Source organism: Leptopilina boulardi, unplaced genomic scaffold (genome assembly GCF_019393585.1).
Source record: "Leptopilina boulardi isolate dan_hultmark-lab unplaced genomic scaffold, ZJU_Lbou_2.1 LbouV2_25, whole genome shotgun sequence".
Taxonomy (NCBI): Eukaryota; Metazoa; Arthropoda; class Insecta; order Hymenoptera; family Figitidae; genus Leptopilina; species Leptopilina boulardi.
Genome location: NW_026137807.1, coordinates 506,298 through 519,593, shown reverse-complemented (window position 1 = coordinate 519,593; position 13,296 = coordinate 506,298). Strand labels below are relative to the sequence as shown.

General features: G+C 26.1%; 1 protein-coding gene across 6 annotated transcripts in view; it reads left to right on the top strand.

Moving 5' to 3' along the window:
- LOC127280770 (choline transporter-like protein 1) overlaps positions 1-13,296 on the top strand; it is a 52,948-nt gene that overhangs the window by 22,888 nt on the left and 16,764 nt on the right. For 5 of the 6 annotated variants that reach the window (XR_007842875.1, XM_051304015.1, XM_051304018.1 and 2 more), the window contains exons 2-8: positions 5,438-5,601; positions 7,263-7,373; positions 7,616-7,764; positions 10,139-10,216; positions 10,606-10,696; positions 12,607-12,670; positions 12,742-12,850. Coding sequence is in view for 5 of the 6 variants with exons in the window: in XM_051304015.1 (XP_051159972.1) it covers positions 5,438-5,601; positions 7,263-7,373; positions 7,616-7,764; positions 10,139-10,216; positions 10,606-10,696; positions 12,607-12,670; positions 12,742-12,850 (766 nt within the window). In the remaining variant the exon portion in view is untranslated. The remainder of the gene's footprint in view (positions 1-5,437; positions 5,602-7,262; positions 7,374-7,615; positions 7,765-10,138; positions 10,217-10,605; positions 10,697-12,606; positions 12,671-12,741; positions 12,851-13,296) is intronic. The other variant, XM_051304016.1, reaches the window with a different exon arrangement.

Sequence of the window (13,296 nt, the reverse complement as noted above, 5' to 3'; positions counted from 1 at the left end):
AATGCGAATTCGAAAAATGCAAATTTGTCAAAAAAAAAAAAATTATATTTAATAGAATTCTTTAAAATGAAAATTATAAATAATTATTTTTATGGGATAATCATCCGGAGCGATTAAAATAAAATTTTAAAAAAATACAATTTTTTATGTCAAATATAGTTATTTAAAAAAGCGTTATATGACACTTGAAATTTTCCTAATGTATCGGTAATTGGGACATTTACCCTACTTAATGACGAAACACTTAATATCTCATATTTCTAATAAAAGTACAGAAAAAGAAAAAAAATGGCCCAAAAAGGTCAGAATTGAAAAATAATTGTTAATTTTGAAAAAAAAATTTATGTGAAATCCTTCCCTTATTTGCAAATAAAAATTCATATAAAGTTTTTATATATAATTATGTGGATTTAAAAATATGCCAATCCCATTAATATAAGCTTATAAACTAAATGAAAACTTAATGAAAATACAATTTAAAAAACAAATTCCGCTCTGTTAAATAAGTGGTTCTCAATGCATACAAATTGCAACCAGTTTTTACACCTATATGAAACGTCTGAAAATTTTAATTAATTTCTCAAAATCCTCTAAAAATGTTCATTATAAACTTTAGGGAAATAAAAAATAGAATATTTAAGCTTACTTTCGACATAGAAATATTTTTTAGGCAAAAAATTATAGAAATTTTTCATTTTAAAAATTTATTTCTTTAAAAATTGTTTATCATAAACGTTGCGTACTTTAGCTTCGTGATTTTGTCAAAGTCGAAGACAACGTGTTTTGAGATATTTAGAAGTTTAACCATCAAACTAAATTTTTTATAGGCGGGAGTCACCATGGTTGGGCCACCCCTGTGTTTATAGCTCGAGCACACTGGCGCCCTTTATTTTATTATGCAAATACTTGTTAGTGATGGTAACTAACTTTTCACGTCAGTTACAATAAAATGCAATTGCAATAAACATTTAATTTTTCAAGAAAACCAAAATAAGTGCTAAAAATAACAACCCAAAACTTTTTCACAGTGACAGAAAAGTCGATTAAATAACAGATGGAATGAGCAAACAACAAAATGAAATGACAGAAATTTTTCATTACAATGTAATTTAAAAGATTCAAGCATTACACAGCCACACAAAAAAAAGTACCCGGGCCGGGGAATGAGACCACCATTTCTTGATGTATTTTGATGCGCTGAACACGAATCTGAAGTCCGTTCAGCTCCTTCACGTCAGAATTTTGACATAACCTCAAAAAACATAGCTGATTTTAAATGACAGGAGAAATTTTTTAAATAATGGCAGATTTGCTTGAATCTTGTTACTCGGGGGTTTTTGGGGTCGCTGATTACGAACTTAACGTCAGATTTATAAAATTCAAAATGGCGGATCCAATATGGCGGACGAATTTTTAAAAAGTAGTGGGATTTTTACGAAAATTGGTATCTAGGGGTTTTGGAAGTCGCTGATTACAAATTTATCGTCAGATTATGCAAATTAAAAATGGCGGATCCAAAATGGCGGACGAGTTTTTAAAAAATAGTTGAATTTTTATGTAACTTGGCCGATACTGGGGTTCCGAGTCCCTGCATCGTAATACGTTTCCTACGCGTGTCTGCCATGACGGCATCAAAGCCATTATCCAGGGACTTAGCCGGATAGCGGACAAACTCCGTTGCCCACCGTCACCGCGTGGAGGTGCCCTGGATGCAGACACATGTAGAAACATAAAGATATTTGACCACCGTACTATATCTGCCATTTTACATTTGAATTATCTGACGTTAAATTCGTAATCAGCGACTCCAAAAAAACACCATGATACCAATTTTTGTAAAAATCCAACTACTTTTTAAAAATTTGTCCGCCATATTGGATCCGCTATTTTGAATTTGAATAATCTGACGATAAATTTGTAATTAGCGACTCCCAAAACCCCTAGATACCGATTTTCGTAAAAATCCAACTACTTTTTAAAAATTCGTCGCCATATTGGATCCGCCATTTTGAATTTTATAAATCTGACGTTAAGTTCGTAATCAGCGACCCCAAAAACCCCCGAGTAACAAGATTCAAGCAAATCTGCCATTATTTAAAAAATTTCTCCTGTCATTTAAAATCAGCTATGTTTTTTGAGGTTATGTCAAAATCCTGACGTGATGGAGCTAAACGGACTTCAGATTCGTGTTCAGCGCATCAAAATACATCAAGAAATGGTAGTCTCATTCCCCGGCCCGGGTACTTTTTTTTTGTGTGGCTGTGTTATTTAGAGTTATTGTTATTATGTTTGTTTAACGTGTTTTTGTTTACGACGCCGTTCGTCTTGGTTGGGCCACCCACCAATTTTGTAATATTATCATACGTCCAGACATCGAAAATTCAATTTTTTATATAAAAAAAACAGTCAAAGATGCCATTTTCATTAAAAAAAAATTGGTTTTAATAAATTTTTGTACTATTTTTTAACTTTTTAGACCAATTTCGCGAATAATCCGATTTTGGTTCAGGGTGCTAATTTTATTTTAATTTCAGATTTTATTTTTTCATTTTCAGCTCAATTTCAGTATTTTTCTGCCATTTGCGGGTCCTTTTTGGTCAATTTCCTTCATTTCATATTGTTTTACTACAGTGGCCCAAGCATCAAGCCCTGACCCAACCTACACGACAAATTTTTTTTTTTTTAAATGCCTGTAACTTTTACACTTTTGACCCAATTATTTTCTGATGTTCAGAAGAAACATTCTTCCACTTTAGTGTATCTTTCCAATCATATACGAGAGAATTTAAAATTTACCCTAAAACGGAAGTTATGGACACAAGTCAAAAACTGGCCCAAACATGCTGACTCTCCCCTACTAATTAAATATTTTTTTTTTTTTAATTTTTTTACAGTAATAAAGTGTAGAAATTTCTCTTTCAAAACTATACTCATTGCAAAAGTTATTTGATTTAATTAAATAGGAGAAATAATTATTAAAAAATTGTCTGACATTGTCCCGTGCAGAAAATTTAACGGGGCCCTGGTTGGGCCCAGACCAGGCACGACAGGAGCCTTATTTGGGCCCGATCGAAATGAAACAGGGAACCCGACCGGGGTTATGCCAATTTGCCCGATCTGGAATCTTGGTCAGGACCCGACTAGGGCCATGCCAATTTGCCCGATCTTATAGTAATTGTAATTTTCAATAAATTATAATTATTTATCTCTAATTGATAAATAAAACAATAAAATTAATCAATATTATTTTATTTTATGAATCTGCATTAAGAAAAACACCTTATAAAATGAAAATGAAATAAAAGTCGGAAAAAATTATTTGAATAATTGTTTTGTTTACTCTCTAAATCTGAATTAGTGAAAATATTTACTAATTTAAATTAGTGACTCACTTTATGCTTATGAATTAGTAAAATTTTACTAATTATTAGTAACTTTTACTAAAAATTAGAAAAATTTAAGAGATACTCACTTTTTGCTTAAGAATTAGTTAAATTTTACTAATTGTTAGTAAGTTACTAATAATTAGTTAAATTTTACTAATTCATAAGCCAAAAGTGAGTCACTAATTCAAATTAGTAAACATTTTTACTAATTCAGATTTTGAGAGTAAAAAATGTCATAAAATGCTATAAATATATTTTCACTCGTTTTTAAAAAATTTTAAATATGGCAACCAAGCCTGGCCCTGGTCGGGCCAACTTCATGGAGGTCTATAATTAATTAAATGGAATTTCAAATGAAAAACGTTATTCCTTTGTTTTCCAACATTAACAAGATCTGTATATGGGGCATTCTATTTTAAAATTATACCCCTAGTAAACAATTGACAATATAAGACATTTTTTAAATAATTATTTCTCCCATTTAATTAAATCAAATTACTTTTGCAATGAGTGGTTTCGAAAGAGAAATTTCTAAACTTTATTATTGTAAAAAAATTTTTTTAAAAAAACGTTTAATTAGCATAAAAAATTTAGTTTGAAGGTTAAACTTATAAATATCTCAAAACACGTTGTCTCCGATTTTGACAAAATCTGTGTCAAAAGAAAGCTTAAATATTCTATTTTTTATTTCCGTAAAGTTTATAATGGACATTTTCGAGGATTTCGAGAAATTAATTAAAATTCTCAGACGTTTCAAAGGTTAAAAAGGGTTGAAATTTGCATGAATAGAGAACCTCTGTTCAAATACAGCGGCATTTGTTTTTACGAAATTTTTAAATAAATAAATTTTAAAACTTCAATTTTAATCTTAACCTTTGTTTGACACACTGGGGTACAAAATACCCCACGTTTTTCCATTCTTACCAATTTTTCTCGAAATACCTCACGTTTTCCAATTTTTTAAAAATACTTACTTTAAATATTCTACTATATAACTTATATAGTTTTCAGAAGATACCTCTCAAGAATATGTAAAAAAAAATTGAAGTAGATATATTTAATATTTTATTTTTCATGATGATTTTTGTCGATGGGGTACAAAAAACCCCAATGTGTCAAGTATGATACTCAGAAAAAGTGTGTCAAGTAAAGGTTAATAATTTTTTTAAATTTGAAAAATTTTGAATTGCAAATAGCTTAAGATCAATATATTTATTGTTTACAATATTTTTTTTCTCTAATGTCAAGTGATGTAATAATGTAAGGTTAATGGAAATTAAATTTAAAAAACAAAATCCGCTCTTAAAGAAATGGTTCTCCATTCATACAAATTTCAATCCTTTTTAACCTCCGAAACGTCTGAGAATTTTAATTAATTTCTGGAAATTCTCGAAAATGTCCATTATAAACTTTACGGAAATAAAAAATAGAATATTTAAGCTTTCTTTTGACATTGATTTTGTCAAAATCGGAGACAACGTGTTTTGAGATATTTACAAGTTTAACCTTCAAACTAAATTTTTTATACTATTTAAATGTTTTTTTGAAAATTTTTTTTTACAATTGTAAAGTTTAGAAATTTCTCTTTCGAAACCACTCATTGCAAAAGTAATTTGATTTAATTAAATGGGAGAAATAATTATTTAAAAAATGTCTTATAATGTCAATTGTTTACTAGGGGTATAATTTTAAAATAGAATGCCCCATATATAGATTACCAATTAAGACATTACGGTATTGAATATATATGAGTTATATTATTTAATATATACATATTTGTTCATGTGATAAATATTTTCTAATTCTAAAAGAGATAATGCTAATTAAAATTTTACAAAAGTACAATAAGTCGTCGTTGCCCTGTGTTACGGGATATTATATGTTAGTTCGCGTGACAGTTTGTTCGATGAAGTTCATCGATCGCGTTACACATTATACGAGGTATAACGTTTACCTGTGATAAGAATCTCATAGTCAGAAACTCATGAATGATATAAGGCTATTAATGGAGGGTAATTGCAAATGAAATTTTTCTTCACTATTTGTTGCAGAGGTTGTCACTCCCGAGGAGGAAAAACTTAATCCTACATGTGTTGACGAAGATCAAGAGGATCAAAAAATCGAAAGTGACCGGGGGCGATTTTTGTCAATTCGCTCTCCATCAGTGACGAAAATGGGCTGTTGTGGCTGTGGAGATGATAAGGTAGAGCCATCGGTAAGAGATTAATTATATTTCGAGCTTTAATATATATATATATATAAAACACGATTTAGAATAGTTTTTAAAAATTTAAACACACTTGTAGTTTATTTTTATTTTTATTTACTTTAGTGACATTTTTATATAGTGAAAGCACATCAATTGTTTTATGCACTTTTTTGAATCTGAATTATCTATAGTGAAAAGTTGTCAATTGTGAATAGTTTTATATTTTTTATTAGGAAATTAAATAATTTATTAATAACAATAATATTAATTATTATTTATGGGTCAGTCCACTGACTTTCGTCTAATAGTGGTTGCGACCAAATTTTAAAAAAATCTAGTTTTAATATATGTGAAACTCGATGATTCCCTGAGTTCATTAACCATAATATTATGGTAGAAATTTTATTCCCTTTAAAAATATTAAATATACAAAAGTAGGAGGTTCACAATGTGATTTTGTAACCTTAAATTTTTCAATTTTTTTAAAAACGCTATTATTAAAAAACTATTAAAAATTAGAGGTTGAAACTCACCAAAAACATAAATCACTTTATTCTGCACAGAGGAACGAAAGAATTATTGCAAAAATTTATTATTTTTGGATGATATACGATTTTAAAAAAAATTTTATTTAAATATTCTCAAGATTTTTATTTACTTATAACTTTTTTGTCGGTGCTCCGAAAAAATTGAGGTTTTGCACAAAGATTTTTTATAATATTCTTTACCTTCTATTAATATCTCCAAAACGAAGCAAAACACCTTCGTAAGATTTTAATAGAAGGTAAAGAATATTATAAAAAATCTTTGTGCAAAACCTCAATTTTTTCGGAGCACCAACAAAAAAGTTATAAGTAAATAAAAATCTTGAGAATATTTAAATAAAAATTTTTTTAAAATCGTATATCATCCAAAAATAATAAATTTTTGCAATAATTCTTTCGTTCCTCTGTGCAGAATAAAGTGATTTATGTTTTTGGTGAGTTTCAACCTCTAATTTTTAATAGTTTTTTAATAATAGCGTTTTTAAAAAAATTGAAAAATTTAAGGTTACAAAATCACATTGTGAACCTCCTACTTTTGATATTTAATATTTTTAAAGGGAATAAAATTTCTACCATAATATTATGGTTAATGAACTCAGGGAATCATCGAGTTTAACATAGGTATTAAAACTAGATTTTTTAAAAATTTGGTCGCAACCACTATTAGACGAAAGTCAGTGGACTGACCCTTATATTATATTATTTATTATAAACTTATTGTAATAAAAAGAACAAATTAAATTTTACAATATACTTACGCTTACGTTTAATTTAAAACTCTTTAAATTATATATTTAAAATAAAAGTTTCCGTTATTTATTTAATGTATTTTTAAATGGTAAATTTTTTTTTAATTATCGTTGTTTTTGTAAATTAATGAAATTTCTATTTAAAAAAGAGATTAAAGCTCGAAATATTTTTAATCTCTCTAATAAAGAAAGATGAAAAATATTTAATGATAAAAATCACCTTATTTACAAAATCTAAATTATTAAAATATTTGTAAATTTATAAAAATTGAGACTTATGGGATTTTATCGATTTTCGATTTCTGATTTACTATATTGATTTAAATTATCACATTTTGATTAATTATATATATATTTAATCGAATTTCTACAGTCTCCCGATGATGAGGAAACTTCTGATGACGTCAATCAAGTTTTTTCCAATGACCGTTCCTGCACTGACATATTGGCTTTAATCATCTTCATTATCGTTTTATGTGCCTTTGTAAGTTTTCTTTTATATAATTCGATTTTCAAAACGAATATATAATTAAATAATTATTAATATTGTGATCGTAAAAAAAAGTAAATAATTAGCACATTGATTCATTTCATCACGCTAATTTAGTTACCATTAATAATTTTTTTTAAAAATTAATTTAATAATTAATAAAAAAAAAGTTATCAATTATTAATTTAATAAAAAAAAAATATAGTAAATTTTTAATTTTACATTTTTTCTAATAGGGATATTTTATGATCGCTGCAGCAAAAAAAGGTGACATTCATAGAGTTATCAATGGTTATGATGATTGTGCCAATATTTGTGGAAGAATTACTTCAAAGGAAACTGATCCACAATTTAGATGCAAGGGAGCTGACATGAAAAATAAGCCGTAAATATTTATTTATATATTCTGCAAATGATTTTTTAAACTTTTTTATTATTTTATTTTAATCAAAGTTTATAATATTATTATTTTTATATCGTAATAATTATTTAATGAATAAATTATTATTAATATGTATTTTATAATGGAACGCATGATTATGTTCTAAAAATCATTAGTTAGAATTTTCATTTTATGGAATTTCATTTTGTCATGTAATTATTTTTTTTAAACCGAATTTTTATTTGTTCGAATTAGGATATTGTAGAATTTTCATCAAAACAATTTTCTATATTACAGAATTTTTAAATAACCGAGAATTCACTTCACAGAATTTTTATTTGTTCGAATTTTTATTTGCTCGAATTTTCATTTAACATAATAGGCATTTTAAAGAACTTTTATTGGGTAAAATTTCATTGCATAGAATTTTTATTTTATTCTTTCAGATGAATTTTTATTTGTTCGAATTATTATTTGATATAATTACCATATAACCAATTTTTTATACTATACAGAATTTTTACTTAACCGAAAACACGGTGCGCCAGAAGGAGGTTTAAATAAAAATGAATTGGCACTTAAAAATTCTTTTTGATTATGGTTCTAAGATGAATAAAAAACTTTTCTCAATAGGTTTTAAAATCAGCTTACGTGCCCAATTTAAAACAAATTGAGTTTTAAATATTTAAAAATGGTATTTTATAAGGAACAAGAATTTATTTAATGTATACTTATATGCGTATAGATAATAGATGTTTTAGATTTGGGTTCATATAAATTTATTAACAATGAAGTTATTTTCTTGTTTCGTTTTTATTTTTATGCATTAAGAGTGTCGAACGGTATCTGAAATTCTTTGGCAAGAAGAGAGCTTTAATTATCACTCTAAACGTGAAATAGTATTAATTTTAAAATACATTTTTCTCGAAACACGAACACTTTTAACAAAATCAGCCAAAATCCTCATCTTATAAATTTCCTAAATCGAAAAGACTGTACGAATCCATAGAAAAACATGGTTGCAAAACATAAAGTAGAAAAGTAATCTAATAACAGCTGCAACTTTGTGCGCCCTGCATGCTGCTGCCATCTGACGGCGGCAGGAGGAAATGTACCTGTCATTATATTACTTTTCGTTTTGCAATCGTGTTTTTGTATGGATTCGTATAATCTTTAGGATTTAGGAAATTTATATAAGATAAGGATCTCTAGCTGCTTTTTTAAAAAGTGTCCGTCTTTCGAGAAGAAAGTATTTTAAAATCAATGTTTATCATTTTCACGTTTAGTGCCGTTTTTATACAGCGATAATTAAAGGTCTCTTCTTGCCAAAAAATTTCAGAGATCATTCGACTCTCTTAAATAAATTTTGTCACTCTTAAAATCGTTCTTTTAACATTATAATTTAATTTCTTAAAATTGGACACAAACACTACAGCAATATAATTATCTATATATAAAATTGATAATAAGTAATTATTTTATCATTTATTACAGTATTTATTAGATTAAATAAATTCTGATTCCCCATAAAACACTGTTTTTATATAAAAACTCAATTATATATTTAAATCGGGCACGTAAACTGATTTTAAAAACTATTGAGAAATGTTTGTTATTCATCTAAGAATCATAATCAAAAAGAATTTTTAAGTGCCAATTCATTTTTATTTCAACCACCTTCTGGCGCACCGTGAAAAATCATTTAACAGAATTTCTAATTGATAGAATTTTCATATGTCCAAAATTGCAAATGGCCGAACAAATAATTGACAGAAGGATTTCGGCGCGATTTTAAAAATCAACCAATCAAAAATTATCCATAAAATTGTGATTGGTTGATTTTAAAAATCGCGCCGAAATCTTTCTGTCAATTGTTTGTTCGGCCATTTGCAAATTCGGACAAATGAAAATTCTATCAATTAAAAATTCTATTATATGATTTTTCGATTAACTAAAAATTCTGTAGTATGAAAAATTGGTTATATGGAAATTATATCAAATAATAATTCGAACAAATGAAAATTCATCTGAAAGAAAATTGTATGCAATGAAATTCTACCCAATAAAAATTCTTTAAAATGTCTATTATGTTAAATGAAAATTCGAGCAAATAAAAATTTTGACAGTTAAAAATTTGAACAAATAAAAATTCTGTGAAGTTAATTTTCGGTTACATAAAAATTCTGTAATATAGAAAATCGTTTTAATGAAAATTCTGCAAAATTCTAATTCAAACAAATAAAAATTCGGCTCAAAAATATATATGAAATGAATATGATATCCAAAAATTAGTTATAATATAACTAATATAATTTAAAAATAAAATATAATAATAATAATGAATAATTATTTATAGAATTTTTAATATTATTTAAAGGTATCTTCTGGTTAATGTTGGAGCTGATGGAGTGAAATCGAGAACATGTGTAACGAACTGTACCAATTCACCAGATTAGTAAGTGTTGTATAACGATGGATTAATTAAGTCTTTATATATATGTATATATATATATATATATATATATAGTTTTAACAATTGCTCTACTGCTTACGCCCTTATTAAGTTATTAAACTTATTAAATTTAAATGATTTTCATGAAAAAATTTTGTTTTAAAAAATCTAATCATAAATTTATTTTTTACTTCCTACTAGGGAATAATTTTAATAATATTAACCATATAATTAATAATAAAAATTAATATTAATAATAAAATTAATTAAAAAATAACTATTATTATATTAATAACTATTAATTTTTTGTAAAAAATTAAAATAGTAATTAATTTAGAATTATTTTTAAATAAACAATAAATTTGATAATATTTGATTTTGTTAAATTACAGTGTGACTTTTCTGAATCGTTGCATTCCAAAAAAAATTACTGATTCTGCAGGATCACTTATTAAGTCTCTTGGATTAAAGGATTTCTTTCACGTAAGCGATATATCGAAAAAAAATTTATTTCATTCAAATAATTTTTTACTTCTGAACAAAATAATTTTTATTTGAATTTAATTAAACTAGTATTTAAACCAATAATTTCTGTATTAATTTAAAGATAAATTTTTTTCTTGCATAATTTAATTCATTTAAAGTTAAATTATTTTCTCAATTTTTTTTGGAAGGATAGAAATTGGAAATAAAAAGTCTTTCTTCCCTACCCATGCAGAAATTGCCACTTTTCATATCCCGATTACCGACCTGGCCCCGATCTGATTTCTTGTTCTGGCCCCGGGTTAGTAAATTTCTATTGGCCCGACCAGAGCCAGGCTTGGTTGCCATATTTAAAATTTTTTAAAAACTAGTGAAAATAAATTTATAGCATATTATGACATTTTTTACTCTTTAAATCTGAATTAGTAAAAATGTTTACTAATTTGAATTAGTGACTCACTTTTGGCTTATGAATTAGTAAAATTTAACTAATTATTAGTAACTTTTATTAACAATTAGTAAAATTTAACTAATTCTTAAGCAAAAAGTGAGTATCTCTTAAATTTTACTAATTGTTAGTAAAAGTTACTAATAATTAGTAAAATTTTACTAATTCATAATCCAAAAGTGAGTCACTAATTAGATAAGTAAACATTTTTACTAATTCAGATTTAGAGAGTAAACGAAACAATTATTCAAATAACTTGTTTTAACTTTTATTTCATTTTCATTTTATAAGGTGTTTTTTTTAATGCAGATTCATAAAATAAAATAATATTGATTAATTTTATTATTTTATTTATCAATTAGAGATAAATAATTATAATTTATTGAAAATTACAATTACTATAAGATCGGGCAAATTGGCATAGCCCCGGTCGGGTTCCCTGTTTGTGCCTGGTCTGGGCCCGACCAGGGCCCGGACAAATTTTCTGCACGGGTATTTTAACATTACGTTTCCTTGACTGATTTAATTCACTCAAATAATAATTATTTAAGTAACGGATTATATGAATCAAATAAATTTTTTTGCTTCCTCGTGGAGGAAGCTATGTAGTCCTTTCGTTTATAAACTTTTTAAAAATGGTGAAAACAAATTTTCCTCTATATAGAAACATGTTATATGAGATCCTGATCAATTGTCCGGATGTATGTGTGTGTGTGTATGTGTGTGTGTGTGTGTATGTGTGTGTGGATCGTTTTTGTGAACACGATATCTTTAACAGGTTTTAATGGATTTGGATAAAATTTAGTAGGCTTATTTAACACATTAATCTCTCAAAAATGACGAGAGGATTTTTAAAAATACCCCAAAAAAAAAATTTTATCGTCTTTTTTCCAAAAATTTTTTTTTAATTGAAAAAATTTTTAAATCGAAAAATTTAAGGTAATATATAATATAATCGTCTTCTTTATGTCAAGATGAATCGATTGATATATATAAAGTATAGATTTGATTTAAAATTTGAGAATTAATAAAAATTGAAAAATCGAAAATTCATATTTTAGCTAAAAAATTTTGTGTTTTTTTTAAATTCAAGTTGATGAATAAAATAATTGTATTCCTTGCATTAAAACGAATCGATTCGTATATATAAAGTTTATGTTACACTCAAAATTAATTAAAATTTTCTTTATTTTTCAAAAAATTTAATTAATTTAAAACATTTTTAACTCGAAATTTTTTAAATCAATCAATTGAATTGGACAAATTCATTGCTTCCTTCACGAGGAAGCGAATTTTTTGCTTCACACAATGAGGAAGCATAATGTTTATGAAATAAACATAAAGGACCCCTCCTTGTTTTCAGTGTACACATTGAAGATTATTTAATGTTTGATAAATATTATCATTATATTTTCATTATTATTAACAATATTAACAAAAAAAAAAATTTTTCTCTATGAAGGAAGCAACACGAGATCTTTCACAAGCATGGCGTGAATTAGTTTATCTTCTTCTAATCGCTTTAGGTAACTTGGTTACGATAAATTATAATATTCATTTATTAGATTTTTTTCTTAATAAAAATATTTATTTACAGCCATTTCTCTGGTAATTTTAATTGCTTTTCGATATATGGTACAATATGTCATTTATATTGTTCTATCTGGTGCTGTCGTCGTTTGTATTGGTGGAACTACATACCTTTGGTAAGTTAATTATTAACATCAATAATTAATTATTTATTATTATTATTATTATTATTATTATTATAATATGTACAAATCAAAATTAATTTTTTTTATGGGTGTCATTTTTTTCTGGCATTATTTAGAATCTAAAATTATTATAATTATATTGTTAAAATTTTTTTAAAAAATTATTTTTGACGATTTAAAAATTTTTATTTTTTTTGAAAAAATTAAAATTTTTCAATGTCCATACGATTGATTGTTCAGAATCACGAAAAAAGGCGTAGGGTCAACTGGGGTAAATCCGAACGCTTTTAGTAAGTTTCAACAATAACATAAGTTTTTTCTTTAAAAAAAAAATACTTCCGGTATTCTGGTGCATGAAGTTGTTACTTTACTTCCATAGAACAATTTTATGGGGTAGAAAAATTTTTTGATAAATTACAATCGCAGGAAACTTAGCG